The sequence below is a fragment of the Mytilus edulis genome, chromosome 6, assembly GCF_963676685.1.
Source record: "Mytilus edulis chromosome 6, xbMytEdul2.2, whole genome shotgun sequence".
Taxonomy (NCBI): Eukaryota; Metazoa; Mollusca; class Bivalvia; order Mytilida; family Mytilidae; genus Mytilus; species Mytilus edulis.
Window position 1 is genome coordinate 3,766,486 of NC_092349.1, and position 22,519 is coordinate 3,789,004.

The 22,519-nt window shown below is 31.7% G+C and overlaps 1 protein-coding gene across 4 annotated transcripts; it reads right to left on the reverse strand.

Moving 5' to 3' along the window:
• Positions 1-9,408: 9,408 nt before the first annotated feature.
• Positions 9,409-22,449, reverse strand: LOC139526969 (max-binding protein MNT-like). 4 transcript variants are annotated; one of them, XM_071322161.1, is made up of 8 exons: positions 22,168-22,449; positions 21,802-21,919; positions 20,097-20,138; positions 19,000-19,111; positions 17,152-17,338; positions 16,510-16,584; positions 15,670-15,954; positions 9,409-15,100 (listed from the first exon to the last, which is right to left on the reverse strand). In XM_071322161.1, exons 1-8 carry the CDS (start codon positions 22,232-22,234, stop codon positions 14,253-14,255), a joined length of 1,734 nt encoding a protein of 577 aa, XP_071178262.1. In that variant the 5' UTR covers positions 22,235-22,449; the 3' UTR covers positions 9,409-14,252. The 4 variants fall into 4 exon arrangements, with proteins under 4 accessions (XP_071178262.1, XP_071178259.1, XP_071178260.1 ...); XM_071322158.1 differs by having other exon boundaries at positions 21,790-21,919; XM_071322159.1 differs by having other exon boundaries at positions 15,670-15,951; positions 21,790-21,919; positions 22,168-22,439.
• Between the last annotated feature and the right edge of the window lie 70 nt (positions 22,450-22,519).

Consider the following 22,519-nt stretch of genomic DNA (forward strand, 5'->3'; position numbering starts at 1 on the left):
ATAATTTCCGGAATCCCTTATCTATTTCGTTATCGTTTTTTACTGAATATATTAGTCGATTTCCGTGTACTTAATAGTGCTTTTAGGTACGATAAATTATATTTAAACGGCTCTATTTCTATCTTTAACTTCAGTGTAGCTTAAATAGATATAAAATCGTCCGAAATAAAGATCAAATCAAAGTAAAACATAGTTTTTGAGCTCTGTAGAATTCACCCCTTTCTAAATAAGGAATCGTATCGGAAAACTGTAGAAAATATTCCGAGTCGTGTCAAATTTTCACAGTCCAGTTCACAATGAAACTCTTCCTTTGCTGAAAAGCAAAAAAAATATCCATTTATTGACACAGATGCATAGTCTGTCGTGTATTTTCTACATAGAAACTATGTAGTTAAACACTTAAATGAAGATACAGTTGTATTGCCGCAGTGGGAAAACGAAAAGATAAAGTTTACAGAAGACTGGTCGATGAATATGGAAAAAATGAAAACATCCCATTTGAAAATACAAAATATCATAAGAGTTGCTATAAATATTTCAAAAGTAAGCACAACCTATCATCTTCTGTTTTGTCTGTACAAAGACTTTGTACTACATGTACCAATTCTACCGACCAGTCTCTTCTCATATATCAACGAGGGCAGTAGATCTACAACTCATTTTAATTTGTCTGTTTGTATATGTTGCAAATGTATAAAGCCTATAAGCAAGTTAAACAACTTCATAAGGTATCCTCTGAGGAGCAAACTCAAGCTGTTTTGAGTGTTACTACATATATCTCCTACAATGATCTGATTTACAAAATAACTCATAATTTTACTATTAAATCTTTATACCATCGAGCTTGCATCGCTAAATATTTGCTACACAATTTGAAATCAGAAATTAAAGAGCTATTTAGTTCTGAACATAAAACAGCTTTTACTGACAATTCGACGATTAAAGATGACGTGCCTGTACACAAGGAAGTATTCTGGTTAACAACTTTAATTACTTGATCAGTGGACAGGGCTTAATTTCTGTCCGAGGATCGCCGCCGAGAAAACTACACAACATATGATCAGCTTCAACAAAAACTAAAAAACCATGGTCAATTTATAGTTATATGTATACAGCTTCAACAAGGCCAAGGTGCATCCAATATTGTATACAGTAGCTCTATAATTTTGTCTTATGCCGTAATGACGGAAAATTACCCGTTTAAAATGACTGTGATATACGGTCTGTCAAAATTAAAGATCTGAGCAGTGACTGCGAAACTGGTTGCAAGCACTTTATGCAGCTACTAGTATTTTACGGAAGCAGATATAGGGTAGAGTTGTAATCCAATCACCTTATCCATTATCTAAAAACATTTCACTGGATTATTCAATTGAAATTATGCCATCTGCTTTAAAAACATTTCTGTATTGTCTTAAGCTTTTAGATGATGACACATCTGCGGCAGTTAATAAAGCCTACGATATTTCTTTTGACAAAGTTCTTAGATGTATGGCTTTAGTAGAATGTATATTATCTATAAATATTTTTTTTACTCTTTTTCATTTAGGTTTATCACTACAAATGCACCGTATTTATGGACACACCTTTGATAACTATCAACAAGTTTGACTGATCAGGAGATTAGAAACAATAAAAATGGGGCATCCATTCTACATGGCATTATTTTTCTTCTGGGGGTTAAAATTTTATCCAAGACAATGTCGACCTAACTACAGAAACAATAACAGATCTCCGTATGACTTTGGTTGGCTAAAAGGCAACATCGGTCCGGTATGATGTCATTCAACTTTCTTCAAGATTTGATCTGTTCACGCATTGGTATAGGTATAGGGGGAGGGTTGAGATTTTCAAAAACATATTTAACCCCGCCGCAATTTTGCGCCTGTCCCAAGTCAGGAGCCTCTGGCCTTTCTAAGTTTTGTATAACTTTTATTTTAACTTCTTGAGTATATTTCGAAGCTTAGTATGACGTCCATTATCATTTCAAACTAGTACATTTTTGTGTAGGGTCCAGCTGAAGAATGCCTCCAGATTTGGGTGTTTCTTGCTGCATTGACGACCCATTGGTGGTTTTTGGCCGTTGCCTGCTTTTTAACCGTTGGTGTCTCTTTGACAAATCCCTCATGTCCATTCCAAATTTTTAATTCAATCTGTATAGTAGATCTTGTGTCCGCTTTGAGCAAAACCTCTGCTGTACTGATATATGCCCATGCCAAGGAAGTTGTCTTTGTAAGGATAATATTGACCGATAAGAATGATGAGATTACAAGTTTAAATGAAGCTATAATATTCCGATATCGCAATATTCCGACACCTAAATGGTCCAACATCCCATCGGTCCGACGTTTCGATCATTTAGGTTATACGCTAACGGGATTTTAACATCAGAAAGCCAAATAAAAGGTTCAATATTAGGATAGCCTTGTCCTCCGTTTGAAGCGGTGAAACAAGATAAAAAAAAAAAAAAGTAATACTTAGTGCCAAAGTAGCCGAACGTCATCCCTAGCGTAATTTAAAAAGAGTACAAACTACTTTGTCAAGTGTTGTTTGATTAATTATATATCTCAGATACACGGCAGCCGACTGAAGTAAAATCAAACACAGTTTGACGTACAATGAGTGATCATATTTTCCTTGTGGTGTTTCATATTAAAACTATCAATTTGTTGATATAAATATACTAGTAGCACTTTACTCATTTTAGTTATGTTTGTTAGTACTCTTATCATATCTGATTTAGTGATGTATGAGTTGTTAATGTCTGTGTCATTTTGGTCTTTTGTGGATAGTTGTCTCATTGGCAATCATACCACATCTTCTTTTTTATATATCAACATATTGCACTACAATAATAAAAGAAAATCTGCTCTATGGTTGTCTGATCTTGAAACGGTTGGCAGGCTTTCAAACTAACAGGAGACCATACGCTTCCTCAATTTTAATGAACAGCTCATCATGGGACTTTTCTAAACAATTAAAAATACGTCATATGTTATATTTTCCTCTTGCTTAAAATATTTTGTTTCGGATTATTTATATCAAATTTGCAGATATATGTTTGTAAATACGTGCAATCAAATGATATGGAGGTATTATAAGATTTAGATAATGCAATGGCGACTACAGATACATTTGTGTGACTTAAATGGTTGATTTTCAAAGACTCCGAGAGAAAACGTTATGTAACATGTGTTACCGTTAAAATCAACCAAAATTAATTAATATTATGATAGAAATATATTTTCCCAACAGTAATACAGCATTCCTATAAAATTGTTTCGTTTTTGCATTTGTTTTGACTCGATTTTACAACTGGAAGTATCCGTGAATTGAAATTCCACCCATGACCTTTGACCTCGATTTAAAAAAAATGCACCATAATTTCTTTTGACGACCGGGATATTTAGAAAGTACACATTCTTAGCTTTCTAGTGATATATAATTTAGCCGTGTGTTAGGTAGGTGCATTAAAAATGTAAATTTGGCTCTCATATCACTCGCCTAATATATATGACTTTTGAAATGAGTACTAAATTTAAAGAAGGGATAGATGCACATTTGATAAATAATAGACTTAAGGAAATTAAATCAATAATTTCATTTCCAAAAACGAATAAATATATAGATGAATGAAAAATTATCGTATTAACAGACGCCTCTCTGAGAAATATTAGTAATAGAACTGGAAGTGCAGAATCTCATGTAATTTGAATAGTAGGCAATGAAAGTAATAGCTGTACATGTCCAATAAGTTGGCAAGCAACAAAATCAAACTTATAGTAAGATCTAAAATTGTAGCAGAAGCCACAGGCTTACAAGATGGGCTAGAGTCTAATAACCGTCGAATAATTGAAGACATTTTAGTATTAAAACATCAGACTATACCAATTGAAGCTTACATTGACAATAAAAGTGTAGTTGAAGCTGTTTATTCAACTAAACTTGTAGATGACAAGTGCTTAAGAATTTTCATTGCACCAATAGCTGAAATATTGGCGTCGAAAGGGGTAGACAATATTAAATGGTGTTCAGGAGATAAACCATTAGTAAATTTGCATGACAAAGTTTGGAGCTTCATCTTATGAACTTTTGCTTCGTACTTTATTTGGCCTTTTTAACTTTTTTGGATTCGAGCGTCACTGATGTAGACGAAACGCGCGTCTGGTGTATATATTAAAATTAGTCCTGGTATCTATGATGAGTTTATTTGCAAGTTATTCAAAAAGGACTTTGTTTAAAAAGTGAAATAATTCATAAAATTTTATCATTTTATATTTGTCACATGGCGCAAAATAATTCCCTTGATCCGAGGGTAGTCTAAACCCTCTAACGATCTTGTACTTTTAATTTAGCAACTTTTAAGTTTTCATAAGGGACAGAATAATCTCCTAAGATCTGAGAGTAGTCTAAACCCTGCGAAGATCTTGTCATTATATGAAACAAAAGAAAGTAGATTTAAGTTATTTAATGTTACTTTGACTTTATAAAGAAAAATAACTCTTTTCATGTTTCTACAATTATATATCACGTCCTGTTAGTGGTCAATTATGTAACATGTACTAATTTTAAAGTATTAAAACTTATTGATGTCCTTCTGAGTGTATTATCACAAATTATCAACAGTAACAAGAAAGGAAGGATAATGTGTATTTCTGTGGGTTCTTTTATTTTTTGTTGGTACCATTTTTTTTTATTGAATTGAGAAAACAATTGTATGGTTGTGGATATATCACTTCTTGGTTTTCAAACAAGTTAGAACACAAGTCTATAGAAAATTTGTATTTTATTGAACATTAGTTTATAAATTAGTGTTTGCCCACGAAAAAGACCAAAATGGTATCCCTCAGATGATATTGAATCCACAGTAATTCTTTACACAAAATACTTGTTTTTAACTCAAAGCAATGAAATTATGCTTTTACTTTTGTTCTTTATCATTAGTTACAGAAAAGATTAACCATTAAAGAATAACCAAAGACTAACTAACAGCCCCATGTACTAGTTTAAGTGGAATTTTCTCAAAATAAGTTGTGCTACATTTTTGATTTGAAAAAATAACTATATACATGATATAGTTCTCACAGGTACCAGGGTTATAATTTAGTACGCCAGACGCGCGTTTCGTCTACATAAGACACGTCAGTGACGCTCATATCAAAATATTTATAAAGCCAAACAAGTACAAACTTGAAGAGCACTTTTACAATCAAGGATAATTCAAACTTGAAGAGCATTGAGGATCCAAAATTCCAAAAAGTTGTGTAACAGGCTAAGAAATCTAACAAATGCATGGTTAATATAAATAAATTATCTCTTTTGGCAGTCAATTTGCAATTTAAATTTGATACATTTCATGAAGACTCTTGTCTATTGTTGAGACCATGTGCTGACCTCTACATGCTTTAATTTTGTGCTTGTGTCTTATCGATGTAACCCCCACTATTTCTTTTTCTCTTGCTTTGTGAGTACCCAAGCAACAGATATAGTGATTGGTCACTGTTTTCAAGTTCCACTGACTATAAAATTCAATAATTTTCATATTATAAGCACTTTTACAATCAAGGATAATTCAAACTTGAAAAAAAACTGGCTCTTAGTGGATTTCAATATGCAATCAAACATATATCAGTTTTATCCACACGTTCCTGTTAGTAGCATACTCATAATTAAGAGTACTGGTACTGGTCTCAATAGTTGCAGAGACGAGACTGTAGTATAAGAGAAAAGCGAAAGATACAGATGTAAATTCAATCAAACAGACCGAAAATAAACTGACAATGACATTGCTAAAAATGAAAAAAAGACAAATAATTAATAATACACAAGACACCACATAGAAAACTAAGGACTAAAACCATATGATAGTGGTGTCTGGGGTGTCAACAATTAATAGTCTATGATAATTCAATTTAAGAGGAATCATGTAATGGTCAGGCTATCATATTTGGAAGGCAGATGTAGTTTCATTTGTGCATCTCATGGAGGTCACTTTGCTCATTTCCTTAAACAAGTCAGGAATATAACAATTGTTTTAATAGTGTTGGTGTCCATTGATGTGTTTTATCGTTTGATTTTGCCATTTGGTTAGGGCTATCTGTTTAGTTTAGTATTTTTGATTTATTATTTGTGATTTTACTTTTTTCCTTTCTTTTCATACACTTGTGCTTTCAATTTTGCCATTTAATAAAAGACTAACTATTTTCAGAATTGTTCTAGTTATTCAATTTTTTTCATTTTTTCAATCACCCATAGACCATACAAACTTAGAAAACTTTGCCGTTATACAGACATGTAAAAACCAGTTGGTTGACCGTTATGGAATAACCGTTTCACAAATGATATCAGATATGTTCCTTACGTCGTAACTACAATCCCCATCCATTTCATGAATGTGACCTACCGAATTAACATTATTTATCGGATTTGTTATCACATAAGGAACACGACGGGTGCCACATGTGGAGCAGGATCTTCTTACCATTCCAGAGCACATGAGATCACCCCTAGTTTCTTGTGGGGTTCGTGTTGCTTATTCTTTAGTTTTCTATGGTGTGTCATGTGTACTTTTGTTTGTCTATTTGTCTTTTTTTCATTTTTAGCCATGGCGGTGTCATTTTTTCTTCTTTCGATTCATGAGTTTGACTATCCATCTGGTATTTTTCGTCCCTCTTCTATTACATATAGGCAAACGGTTTTGTCAAAAGTTTATTCTTTTCTTTTCTTAAAGTTGTTCAGTAAAATAGGTTATAAACCAACATCCAGGAGATTAACTTAAATGATCCAGATTATAGATAGACAACTCCTATTTCATATGCGACATATGTTGTATTGGTCACAATTCGTACTTTATTTGGCCTTTTTAACTTTTTTGGATTTGAGCGTCACTGATGAGTCTTTTGTAGACGAAACGCGTGTCTGGCGGATATACAAAATTTAGTCATGGTATCTATGATGAGTTTATTTTAAACCAAGATAATGTGTTCATAAAACACCAAGTCTTGCATGTGCTTTCACATCACTACTAATTAGTTATTTGTGAAATCTGCTTCAAAACCTTTATATGGCATATATTTCATAATGAATAGGTGAGCTAGGGGTTTCAAGTTGTTGTGAACACATCTAAGTAATTCAATTGCACAAATGGACGGATTGGAAAACATAATGCCAAACTACTCTTCTACCTACCAAAAAAATCTGTTCTTTTTTAAGACAACTTTCAACTTGATGTGGACGTTGGAAAGATACTTTTATTGTTTCAAAGTTTCAGTATGTCTTCAGTCAGCACTTCGGTGTTGACATGAATATCAATTATATGGTCATTTTTATAAATTTTCTGTTTACAAAACTTTTGAATTTTTCGAAAAACTAAGGATTTTCTTACCCCAGGAGTAGATTACCTTAGCCGTATTTGGCACAACTTTTGGGAATTTTGGGTCCTCAATGCTCTTCAACTTTGTATTTGTTTGGCTTTTTAACTATTTTGATCTGAGCGTCACTGATGAGTATTATGTAGACGAAACGCCCGTCTGGCGTATAAAATTATAATCCTGGTACTTTTGATAACTATTTACACCACTGGGTCGATGCCACTGCTGGTGGACGTTTCGTCCCCGAGGGTATCACCAGCCCAGTTGTCAGCACTTCGGTGTTGACATGAATATCAATTATATGGTCATTTTTATAAATTTTCTGTTTACAAAACTTTTGAATTTTTCGAAAAACTAAGGATTTTCTTACCCCAGGAGTAGATTACCTTAGCCGTATTTGGCACAACTTTCGGGAATCTTGGGTCCTCAATGCTCTTCAACTTTGTATTTGTTTGGCTTTTTAACTATTTTGATCTGAGCGTCACTGATGAGTCTTATGTAGACGAAACGCGCGTCTGGCGTATAAAATTATAATCCTGGTACTTTTGATAACTATATTCAGTGTCTTAGATGTTTCATCATACATTGCTAAGTAGGTTAATGTTTATGCTCATCCTGTGCAATTATTGAAGTCATAAACATATCTTTTGGACTTTTATCTCCATTAGACCAGAATTGTCCATCTGCTAAAACTAAAACGATGTGGTTCACTCCTTTGCTCAGACCACAAGAAAACTTCTGTAGCAAAGAGTACTGAAAACCAGCAATGAATCAGTCAATTAAATCACTGGCATCTGTTTTTAAACAAGCCTACTATGAGTATTGCCTGGCTATACATAGCCCCCTACCAGTTAAAAAAAATTCATTGTAATGGAACGAATTTCTAATTTGATCTATAACTTGTCATGGTGTCAACTATATAACAAATATCAAGTCAATATCTTCAACAAATGAAATACGACCAGCATATCGCGGTTCAAGGAAATATTTTACTAATTTCTAAGGTGTCAACGCCGGAAAATTCTGATTCAACTTTTGTCAGGACATCATTTTTACGTCACACTATGAATTTTGAGCAGAATAGCTTAAAACGGAGATAACCATCATTAACATAGAATCAACACATAAAGAGCAAAAACGAAAAAAATCATTCCAGATTTTGCAGATCAAAATCATCAATTTGTTTACGTCTAAATCACGTGATCAAAAACGTCTTCAGGAACTCTCTGCGTCAGTGGCTTCCCGGCAGCAAGCATGACCAAAAGAAAATGTGAAAAATTGATTAATTATTAGAGTGAATTTCCAAGTCGAAGGAACATACCTTTGCACAAAATCATTTGACAGGGCAAAATTTCGAATTTGATCTGTAACTTGTCATGGTCAAACTATATTACACCAATCATCAAATCAATATCTTAAAGCAAGACAAGAAACATGGTGGAAAACTAATTATTTGAAAGAATTTTCAAAGTTCAATGATCATACACATAATCTTCAGACCGGAACAAAACTTGAACTTAATCTGTAACTTGTCATGATAAAACAATAAACCAGAAATCAAATCAATATCTTCAAGGACAAAGTAGAAAGTGTGGGAAACTGATTTGCCTGACTGATAGATGGACAGGCAGATGGATTGCAAACATAAATTCCCCTTTGACTTCGTCGGTAAGGGACTAAAAAGACAGCAAAAATAATAACACTAGTTGGATGCTATCAATAAAAAACAAATTATTGAAATACAAATGTAGATATAGAACTCTGATAAAACCCTGATGTTCAGTGGACCGTAAAATTAGGGTAAAACCTCTAATTTGGCATTAAAATTAAAAAGATCACATCATAGGTAACATGTTTACTAAGTTTCAAGTTGATGGGACTTCAACTTCATCAAAAACTACCTTGACCAAAAACTTTAACCTGAAGCGGGACAAATATACGGAACCACAGACCAGAAAACATAATGCCCCTCTACTATAGTAGGTGGGGCATAAAAAATCAGCAAACAGTTAGATTTTTGCAATAAACTAGAATAGTATGTGTTCTACATATTCTTTATTTACATGTTTACAAAATGATCAACAAATTATCATAACAACAACAACTATAGTATAATTTGCTCCACAAAATATTATTAAATAAATATTTTTAAGTCTGTTCAAATATGTCTTGCTGTAACAGCCTGTTATCTGCCCTGGCAGGAGAATGGGTTTGATGATAGATGTATATGAAAAGCTTTATTATGAATATTGGAACCTATCCATGGTCTAGTATTACAATATTGAGGTCAGGTTCATTAAGCCATCTCCCTTTTTTTTAATTATCTAAATATCTGATTCTAGTTCAATATAACTTCTATTCTTTAATATATAAACAAACATACTAATTTCAGAGAGAATTTTATAAAAGATATAAACAAACTATGCTAACAGAGTATCTACATGATTGCTTTCTTTCCTAGTAGAGTTTTAGTCAAGTTTAACTATATAGGGGACATTTCAATATTATACTATAATTTTAAGTTTGATTACTAAATAAATACAAGTCAAAGAATTCCAAATGAACTAACTTCATTAAATGAGTATTTTGTAGAGCAAATTGTACCATGACAAAAAGCACTTTTAATGGTTTGATTCGAATGAGATTATATAATTAATATCAAGGTTTAAAAATCACAGGTATGCAGGATAACTAACTACCCACAATGCATCTACAAATATGGTTTCATTTGTACTCTGGGATACCTTTAAAGGACTGCTCCATTTAAATTAATATAAAATTCAGGAGCAGACAATAATTATTCCCTAGTTTAAAACTTCACTCATACATACAATTTCAACGTGCCTTCTCAGGCGCCAAAATATATATTGATGGCTCCTCCTATTAATGCAAATACTGTGGATTCATTAATATTCGTTGGATACTAAATATTGTGGATTTTGTGGGTTCAGATCACAGAGGAACCATGAATTTAAATGTTAAACTAATTACAAATTTTCTAAAGGAATGTATACAGGACTTGGCCAAAACCACTTATTTAAATATTAACGAATATGCAAGTTTTTCTCAATCCACGAAAATTAGTAAGCACAAAAATAAATAAATCCACAATACAACTGAAAACTGCCATTAGACATAACAAAAGATAGTGCATTGAATTTATTACAGCTATTCTAATAGCGTATGTTAAACAAAAGTATGGCAAGTGTCTTTACTAGGTTTGATCATTGCTACAATTATATGAATCATGAATTAAATCCGTTATCCAATAAAAATCTAAGTATTTTTAAAAAAACATTTTCATACTGAAAATATTTCAGTTTTATGTGTCAATGCAAACTGTTTCATTGAGTAAGCTTCTTTGATCATTTTGCAAGTAAACCGACCAAACATTAAATGAACCTCTAAAAAAAATCTATTTTTTAAAACAATTCTTTTTAACTATTATTGCTATGAAATGTCTTAAAAGCCAACTTTTTTCTCTATTCTCTATTTATATTTTCCATTATCCTCAATTCTTCTTAGTTTTGCCTGTTTTTCTCCTATTTTTTTCTTTCTTTTTCTGTTCATTGTTTCTATTCTGTAAACCCCAAATGAATAGTTCAACCGCTTGTATATTACGAAAACAAAATAATATGTGATTTAGAGGTTAAGAATCCATAGGATTTATTAAATAACTAGTAAGTAAACTTATGTTACCATGAAACATGTGGATTAAAACGACATTGAATCACATTGAAGTGTTAATACAAAAACATTTCTAGATGTGCTTATTTTGAAGTATTCTTTGTCTTTATAATTTCAAAGTACTATATGAATATGAGTAATGAAAATGATTTCTGTCACTGCTCATATCAGTGTACTTCTCAAATTATCACATATATATTTATATAAGATACCTAAGAGGATGCTGAAATGACTGTATTTATGTTAATTTTTCCATGATTATAATAAAAAGTACCAGTAAATGACTGTATACTGTTGTTGTTTTTTTTAAATCAAATACCCTAAAAATCCATGATCTGATATAACACAATTGTGTTAAAACTGCAATCTGCAATCTTGAAAGCATTTCTTTGAACTGTCGAATTTACTATGTATTAATTATCAGTCAAAGGATACCAAATTCTTCTCTAGACTGTATACAAGTAAAAAAAAAAGGTGGATAAATCAAAATTAATGTTCTCCATTTTGCCTTTTTGCAATTTTGTCCGCTAGAACTTTTCTTGTGAAAATGTACTCTCAATTTTTAATTTTTGCCACCTTTGTATACAACTGATTCAAAGTTGATAAATAAGTTGATATTTTCACTTAAAACATCCAATACCACAATAGCTTCATAGCTTATATTTTATTATGGAACAAAACTTGCAAAAAAATTTTCATACCAGATTCAACTTGAAAGCATCTTATTTTTAGAGGGAAATATGAGTAATGTATACAACAGCAAAACAACTTTTCATAACCTGAATAATATTTAACAGGTTCCCATTTCAAATATGTAAATGAATCACACTGGACATGGTTGAATATTTGTTTATGGCACATAATAGTGATGGCTTTCACAACATTTAAATAATGAATTCAGATAACAAATAAAATGGTAGTTTTAACAAAAATGTAGCACAAAGATGGCATTGTCAACATGATATACAATTCAAACAAAAAGTCTTTTAAATTTACTACATTTTTTCTTCAAACAAATTTTTTCTATTAAAACCATTGTATCTTTTTTATATATAATTTTTAAAGTGACAACATCAGAACAGTTTTTGCAATCATTTATAACTAAAAAAGTCTACCATTTATACTGAAACTTCCATTAGAATAAAGAAACCATTTATAAGTAAAAGATGAAAATAAAACATGCTAGAATTTAACTTTAGTTAGAAGTCATATTACAAATATTTAAAGATGCTTAGAACTTAAATAGCGGACAAATAGATTTGACTAGATTATACTCTGCCAGTTTTGTTTGGAAATAATAGTGTTGAAATGAAACAAAGGTTTTACAATTTTACATTAAGATATATAATGGAAGATAACTCTATCCCACAAGAAATTCTGTCATTACGGAAGATATTAACACACACTAAATTACACTGTTTATAGTTCAATTACAGCTAATTTCCTAATGCTTGTAGAATAAAAATTTGGTAGGCTTGCTTGTTCTGTTTGTATAAACGATAATTCAAGCTTTGTAATTAACATTGACATCTTCAAACAATATACATATACGCATATTTTAACCTGTATATAGTATGTCTAAATTTGATTGAACGTTATCCCTATTACAATTGTACAACATACAAACAAAGTAAGCAAGATAACCAGGGTCTTGCTTGACATACATGAGGAAATTAGCTGTTATATGGGAGGTAACTAGCACACAATTAATTCTATCAATATTAGAGATAACTCTATCACACACTAATTACACTGTTATAGTTCAAGTAATATGGGAGATAACTCTATCACACAATTTAATAATATATTGTTTAATTCTATTAGTATGGGAGATAACTCTATCACACAATAATTACACTCTTTAAATTCTAGACTCCATCACACGCTAATTCGCATCAATATTGGAGATAACTCTATCACACAATAATTACACTGGTATCATTCTATCATAATGGTAGATAACTCATCACACAAGAATTCCTATCAATATGGAAGATATCTCTATCACACTTGTATCATTCTATCGTGATGTGAGTTAACTCACACAATAATTACACTGGAATCGTTCTATCATGATGGGAGACAACTCTATCACACAATAATTACTGAGTATCATTCAATAAATATATATGAACATACACACACACACACATATGCTCTGTCAGATAGATATTTAAACTCTATTAAAATAAGCACTTACATACACACTATGATCTTTTACAACAGTTTAAAAATGCAATTTATATAAATTATTGATGAAAACAAAATGTCGTAATTTTTGTTCTGGCATTCATTTTATCACAAACAATTAATAATATAACATATGACAAGAATTCCACAATGATGTATGAATATTTCACTCGGCCAACCTGAATCGGTAGGATCTATCCATAACTACTTACAATGTCAAACTTCAAATATTCCTGACTTACATCATTGAAATGTTCAAAGCATTTTACTTTTGGAAAATTCTAAACAATTTGAAAAATCTTGCAACAAGCAGGACGGTCAATAATGAATAATGGTAAAAACTTTTTTAATTGCAAATTAAGAAATTAAACAAATACAATAAATAGAAAGGCACATCAAGTCAGGTGAAAAATAAATAATGGTCTGATAATTTCCAATAGTACATTTTGTGTAACACTAATAATTAGCAGGGAAAACCAATGCACATACAAAGTTAACATTATCATGCTTGGCTTTACAACAATAATGTATGGATTTCTATTCAAACTAAGTTTAATAATATAAAACAAACTAATTTTTTTTTTCTACTACTATATAGCTACTGTTGTTTTTTTTATAAATTTAACTTTTATTGAAACTTTAGAGCCAATGAACTATGATGACTGGTACTTTTTTTATTTCAATTTTTAATTGCACTTTTTCATGCATTCTTTACAAGCATCTGTATCAAAGAAATTTTGTTTTCCATTTTAAATACCATTTAATAATCGGCGATTCAGTTACTGTGAAGTAAAATAATTCAATTTTGTTATATCTTGTATGAATGAGAATTACTACACTATTATACTGCACTGTGTATAATACCAAATATTAAATAATAACAATTTGTCAGTGAAGAAAGTAATTTTTTTTATCAGTTATAGGTAAGAAATGGATCAAGTTAAAAGAAACAAAATACAGACAATACTTCACAGTTAAAAAACAAAGATATATATCATATGACTGCTATGAACCAGATGAAGGTTTTGTAATTGCAGTTGTAGTATTTATATTTGTTGTCGTAACAACATTTGGTACTGAAACAACAACAAGCGGTTTAACAACTGATGGTATCATTGATTGAACTTGTCCAGCTTGTAACAACCCAGGCGTGAAGATTGGAATCTGTTTCAGTAACATCTGACTCAACTGGGCCTGTGTCAGTCCTGCTGCTCCCAGTTGTAGAGCTGGGGACATGGGAGACAACAGCTGGGTACCAGGTGTCATCTGAGCCAGAGACATTAGCTGGAGTGATGAAGAGCCTTGATTGGGTGTTGAAGTAAATACGGGAGATGGAGAACTAACGGTCGATAAACCTGATGGTAATGATGTCCGTGGAATTGTCTGTGCCAATAATGCATTTAATGGTATATGTCCTGCCATTAGGTGAGGCGCAAACATTGGTCTCACGTTAGCCATTTGTGTTACATTTTTAGCATGCTGACTGGCCTGTACACTTGTAACAGCGGCTGTTGGTACAACAGTTGTTCTCATAGGTGTTGCCACTCCTGTTGAATAAGTCACCGGATTAGTTTGAACAGTTGGTGTAAAACTAGTTACCACTGCATGGGACTGGTGCATACTGGTTACAGCTGGATTGGGTGTCACTAAGAGATGTTGTGTGTTTGGTAATCCTTTGCCTACAGGCTGTACCTGGAATGTTGTCATGGGTAACGACAGGCCAGCATTAGCCATTTTACTGATTGCCTGTAATTGTGCACTCGGATTGGACATATGTGTATTGAGAGGGGTAAAGGTGAATGTCGGCCTGGCATTTGTCACTGGTCTGGTGATGCTTGAAGTCACAGAAGTGGCTGAAAAAGAAAAAAATACAATTAAAAAATACAATAACTGACTGATGACCATTTCTTAAAAACAAAAAATGGTTTACTTTTTTAAATTGTTATTTGGATGGAGAGTTGTCTCATTGGCACTCACACCACATCTTCCTATATCTATATATAGTACTTTGAAAATGAATTTACTGTACATAAATTAAGCTTTTAGTTTTCTTGTTTGAATTGTTTACATTTTTCATGTCGAGGCCTTTTATAGCTAATTATGGGCTTTGCTCATTGTTTAAGTCAGTAGTGTCATCTATAATTGTTAATTTCTGTGTCATTTGGTCTCTTGCGGAAAGTTGTCTCATTGCAATCTGTGCCATTATATTTTCAAATTATAATGTACATGTGGATTTATTATTATTGGTCAGATACCAATCTAAGTAGATTTTTTGTGCTGGTGAACCAGTAATCTAAATGTTAAAATTTTCTTTTAGATTTGTATGCAGACCTTTGTTAATTTCACGAAATCAAATATCTTCACAAAAAAAGCTTCCACAATCCATGAAAATAAATGAATCCCCAGAATATATTTTTATTACCTAATTGTGCTTTTTGTTGTCTCTGAAGCATCTGTCTTTGGTTCAGTGTGTGGGCCAATAATTGTGTCACTGGTGTACGAGCTGGAAAATGACTTAACGGTATATAAGGATTTGGGCTGATTGTTGTTGATACTTTGTTACAGTTGACAAAGGATGATGGCGCCACTTTGGGATGAGCTGGGACTATTGTGTTGGTTACCCTGACAACATCACTGGAAATAGTTGTTGATGCTGGCTGGGTTAAATGAATTGTTCCTTTGGTTGGCGATCGTTTCAATTGACCTGCTAAAATAAAAAAAGCCATGATAAGTGTGTGACACAAATAGCAGAAAAATAGTATCAACCTGCGTGACATCACAAGGTATAGGTAACTTTAAAGTATTGTGCAAATATATATAGGTAAACTAGATGTCTATTGTTGAACAAGTATTGTTGAATACTTTGAATTTGTTTTTATTCTATGGATACTAATTTTGTATATTTTGTTGGTAAATTTTAAACAGGAATTTATGTGTTTAACTTAGGGCAAAATATTCTCAGCAGTTTTATGCAGATTTGTCAAAATCACAAAATTCAGCAACCAGAAAAACAAGTTTTCCTTCATCCACAGTAATTGGATTTTGGTCTATTTTAAATAACTGTTCAAGGTATTCCTCACATCTTTTCAGTTTGTGCCTATGCAGTATGGGTTTTGCTCATTGTTGAAGGCCATACACTACAGTAATACATAGCCTCTTGCTTCTCTGTCATTTTGTTCTCTGGTAGAGAGTTGTATCATTGGCAATCAAACTCGTTTCTTTTAAAAAGAATAAATCTATTTATTGTCATTACAATACTTACTTGTATAAAGTTTGTAGGGGCCCCTTCCAGGGAGTTCTTCATTATCTTCCTCACTACATATTGGACTGCCTTGTTCTGAATAAACATTTCAAACATTATTCATTTGTATAAAGATAACAAATTCAATATACCAACTTCATTGACACTTGCCATGTGAGAAGGATTTTAATGCAGTTAAGCCCATTGAAAGTTAGGGAAAATGCTGTCATTATGTTTTTGAATTGTTATTTTAATAAATATATGTTGTTGGTAAATCTTGAAGTCTAGTGTGCAGCTGCATATTTGACTATAAATGTATAATGACATTTAAAGATCTTTTTGATTGTTTGTGACACATCATTGTTGTCTATGATGAATTTCTGATCCTTTATTTTTCCTTTTTATTCCTGATGAAGGTGTTAAAATGAATGATATAAATAGAAGAAAATTAAATCTTAAAACTATCCTGACAATATAACTACCAAAATGTCTAACAATTCAGTTTCTCTGATCATTCACTGAATAATAATTCAATATGGTAATCATCCAATTAAATGTTTTTTTTTATTCAATCATACATTTTACCAGATGAATTCATCTGTCCCAAGTTTGGAACTCATGTGTCACTTGATTTTTGAACCGGATTTATTCAAACTGTCTCACCTGTAGCCGTTGAAGTAGAATTAGAGTCTTGCTCCTCTGCATCTACTTTCCAATGGTCAAGGTCAACTTCTATGTTCAGACGTGACAATTCTCCTTTTAACGAAGCCAATCTTTCCTGAAGAAATATCTTTTCTTTTGCCAGTCGTTGCATTTCAAATTCATATTCCTTCTCTTTTCTCCTCAAAGCCTAAAAGAGAAAGATTCAGCTCTTTTATTACAATTACCAAATAAACAGCTGCACTAACAAGACAAAGAGCCCTGATTAAGCATATTGAACAAGACGGAGACCTGATTAAGAATATTGAACAAGACAAAGAGACCTGATTAAGCATATTGAACAAGACAAAGAGCCCTGATTAAGCATATTGAAATTGTTGCAAGAATAAATGGAAGATTTCAATGACATTAAATAATCATAAGCAAATAAAATAGCTCTGCAAATAACAATGTCACAGAATTACACCATAATATATCCCGTTTTTACATGCAAATAAAATTTATTAAATCAATCTGACCAATTAAAAGAAGTCATGGTTTCTGCTAAAAATTATTAAGATTTAGATACTAAATTATGAGAGATTTTCTAAAAAAAATATTTTACAGAAAACTACTTTTCAACACAAACAAAAATTTACTGTGTTTTATGAGAAATGTATATTAGATGTGTAACCCTCTTAAAACATTATGATTTGTTGTTGTTTTCTTTGTTTATTAATTATAACCTTGACCTACTATTGTTAAATCAGTAGGGTTTTATCATTTCTAAACAGGTCATACACAGGATAAAAAATATATTAGTAAAGATATAAAAGAAATCTGAGGAGTAGGAGTTTAATACCATTTGATCATTAGTAGGGGAATTTTAACTATTTCATTTTTTTAATAGAAGTATATTGAGGTCCTACAGACATGACAGAGATCAGAATATTGGATATCTCTTCTTCACCTTAAAAGTAGTGTCTACTGAATCATTTATTTTGTAAGCTACAGTACACATGTACCTGTCATTTGTTGTTGTATGATTTATAGTCAGACATTGAATTATAATTTAGAGTCATGACATCATTTTGATTTATAAATCTTTGTTCGTTTTCTATAGTTTATTTGGTATAAATATAGTGAAGGAAAAAGTTTGTTTTGTGTATACTCATTTTATGATAATATGCTTAATACTGTTAACTGGTTTATTATCCTGGAGTAAAAATTTCACTTTTTCTAAGGCCAACACCTGTCATGCTTGTATAAAAACATTTGATTGGTTGAAACTATCATGTGATGTCAAACAAAACTTCATATTCCCCTCTGAACGTAGGGATTGCCTTGTGCGACTTTACCTGCGGTTAATGTTTAAATGAAATATTTTGATAGGGTCTATTTTAAAAATTATTTCAAATCTAAAAACAATTAAAAAAAAAAAAAAATTAATTAGCTTTAAATCTGTACTGATTATCATTGTGTATGTTGTGTTTAGTTATAAAACAAAAGGAATAAGAAAAAAATTATGTAAATTTTTATATTCAGAAGTAAAAAAGAGTATAGGCAGTGGAATAAAACATTCATTTTCCTTAGCTTTGTGACATATGAAGATTTGTTCACCTTTGAAAAGTCATATTTCCCTCAGGCAATGCCCATGTGAAATATGATTTATCTTGGGTGAACAAATCTTTATGTTTCCCTCTGATACGGGAAATAAATATATATTATTTTTCCCTTTGTCTCTGATTTCGGTCTCTCTTGAACATGTTAAATATGATCAAAAATCAAAGTCGCACTTAGACATTACTTTTTCTAAACTATGAAATTATGAGAGAGAGAAAATATGATTGTCTGAATATCTGACGTTTATACCTGGATATAACGAAGGGAGCCTCTCAAAATACCAAGATTGGATGTTCGCTTGTCTTCTAACGTTGGAATCTGCTTCTTTAAGTAATCAAAACATTCTTTCAAGTGAGCTCTCCTGTAAAAGTATAATTAATCAAACAATGTTTTTCTAAACCAGTAATTATTTTAAATTCATAAAATATTTTTTGTTTATAATTGTTAAGTGTTGGTCACATATATACAACAGAAATAAAAATGAAGTCTGTACATGTACACGTTTAATTGCAAATATGGCTTTATGTATAAACTTTGAGGTGGTCTTATCTAACTTATAATTCAGCAGGTTGGCGAGATATTTTTCTTTCAACTTATCTTTACAACTATTGTTGCTGCTTCTCCACCTATAGTTCATCAGCAACTAAGAGTTAAAGCAAATATAACAGAATATATTGTTTCTAGATAGATGTAAGAAGGAAAAAGTGCCAACTCTCCATTCAATTCTGTTCTTTTACTTTTTGTGTTTTTTTCTGTGCATGTTCTAACTTTAAGTGTCATGGATAGATAGCCCATATCTTTGCTTCTCTATTTTGCATTGTGTACACGTTTCATAACATTTAGATGAGGCAAACAAAAGTAAGAGAAAGAAAACAAAATTTCAGATGTTTTCCATTTGTAAATGGGTGCACAGCTCTAGAACAGTAAAAGTGACGTCACCAAAATTCAAACTTTATTGGTGTTTTGCGGTAATTAGCATTGTGTACAAATTTTGAAACATTTACTTGTTTAACTAAAGTTAGCAGTTAGAGAACAGAAACATGTTATGCCCCCTCAGCACCTGCTGTCTTGGGAAGGGTTTGAACAACCAAAATATTTTAAAGTGTGGCCAAAATTATTTCACAGAAGTTACACAGATCATGTAGGTAGAAGATGAAGATCAGTGTCAAATTGATACTAAGAATATATGTAGCAGTTATAAACCAAGAAGAGATTCTGACATCAACCTTCGAATTCTTATGTTTAAAACAGCATTTGGTCAAGAAATTGGAGCAAAAAAATTCAACAGTATCCATGAACATGATGAACTTTGATAATTAAGTGTTTATATAGCATTACAAGTTTACCTGTTTTTCTCCAATTTGTTGTGAACTTCTCTTGTTCCAGCCCTAAAATAATAAAATGATGAGTTAAAATATATATGCAACAGGAGTTTGAAAGGAGTGCTAATTATTAGAAACCAGATATCATAAATGTGTTTTCCATTTGTCAATGCTTTTGTGTGCATTCAACTCATGTTTAAAAATATTTATAATTCTACTAATGACATCATACATTGTATGTCATGTACATGGATGTAACATTTGTATCATGTTTTTCATAACGGATTTAAACAAACATAACATGGTATAGTATGCTCACATGAAGGTTCATTCTAAATTTTAGAAAGCCTTGATTTGCAGTTCCAGAGAAAAATGTGACGAAATTTTACACAATTTTGTACATACAAGTGTTCTTTAATCAATGAATTGGAAAGTTATGATGTCACACAGTATTAAGCATGCTCACATACAAAATGTACAATATGCATTAGTTTAATGAAATTTCAAGAAAAAGTTCCTGGGAAAAGTTTAACCAAAAATACATGGGACAGAAGGACATAACCACTCAGTAATATACAAAAAACAGACAGAAAGTCACAAATAATAGTGTTCATAATTGTTTTAAGATCTTGAAATAAGTTCTTTTTTATTCAGTTGCTGAAATTATTCACAAGTATTGATCATGTTGATGGATAGTCCAAATAATTATGACATCTGGATTTTTGTTTTGTTTCAAAAAGATTTCCCACAATTATCAATGAAACGACACTTCTGGTGAATATAAAATATTAAAAGCGGGACATTTTGAAAGACATGAATTTCCAGATAATGTAAATCGAACGTTCCGGAAATTCGGGTCCATTGAATCTTACCGATTTTAATATTTAATATTCACCGGAAGTGACGTTTCATTGATTATTGTGGGAAATCTTTTTGAAACAAAATACAATATTTGCCGGACTCAAATGGAATCGTATCTTATTTTACCATTTCTTCTGGAAATATTTTACATCAATAAAGCACAAAAAAGGTAGGACTTTGTAACTACGTAAAAATTTTAAACCTGCAAGGCAAATTTTATGTCAAAATTAGGTCTCAAAGTTCCCCCTCAAACTCCAGACGTAAAAAATGGCTTCAGCGTTATGACTTCGTAGGAAAGCGTCCCAGAAAAGAATTTAAATAGCCTTGCCAGACGTCATAATTATTTGGACTAGTTGATGGATGAAGATTTTCGCAAATTGTATAAATCATGCAAAGGATACATTTTTAGAAACCATGAAGCCATTTAATTACAAATGTGCTAAGCCATTATTACTGTTTTTTTTAACAATATTTGTTCATAATTGATTTTTTTAATTAAATTTTGTTTTCAAAGGTGTTGATATAAAAAAGTTCAAGAAAAACAATAATTATTCTTAAATGATAAGCTCTTCTTCAAATTGTTGGAAGAAAAACATCAAAAACTGATTTTTTTTTTTTTTTTTATTTTCTGAAAAAGTTCAAGGATTGGACATGTAGTCTAGAGAATAATTTGTAAAAGTTCTCTCATTTTTCATTTATTATTATTATATGAAAAATTTATTGCACTGAATAAACGTCTATTATTTTGTTTGTAAACAATGACACGCGGCAAATAGCACGTGTGTTCAAGGTCGATCAGATCGACAATATTATTAGTGTGCAAATACACATGTCAAAATATGTCACGTGAACAGACCCTCCGGCTCGCCTTTTTTCTCTTTCATCTCCATCTGCATACTTTCCAGAGTTGCTGGATTCAGGAGAGTCGTCAGAATCATTCCCAACTCGTGATGAATATCCGTGTGGGTCCTCTGATGTACTATCACCTTCAAAAAATAAAAAAAAATCCAAGCGTCGAGTGATCATGCTCATAAATATATGCAAATTAGGTAGCGACCAGGAACCGTCAAAAATTCAAGATGGATATCTTCCTTATAACACAAAAATTGAAGCGTAGATTATCTATTGCATGAATGAATATTGTGCATACTGTAATAAAATTGTAAGTTCAAACGACAAAATGTAGTTTTCGTGTTCATATAAGGCAATTTCTGCAGCCATGTGCTTTGCTTACCACGTGTTTTAGGCTTGTTACGCCATTCTAGATATTCCGCAGCTTCCAACAAAGTTTCCAAACTCATCGCCAGAACCGAAGCCCTCTTCTATAGATGTCATTAATTGTTTATCATCCGAAATACTCATATATCCATGAGGACACACTATGTGTCCTCAAATATTTGATTGAATTCTTACAAATATTAAAAGAACATGGCGGGCGGCGGTACCAAAACACTTGCTGCCGTGCAAAATATTACAACACCACGTGGATTTTGATTGGCATCTGTCATCCTTGTCCAATGAAATTTAAGCATTTTGACGTCATACACAAACTTCAGAATCACATGTTTTGTTTTGGCTGTTCCATT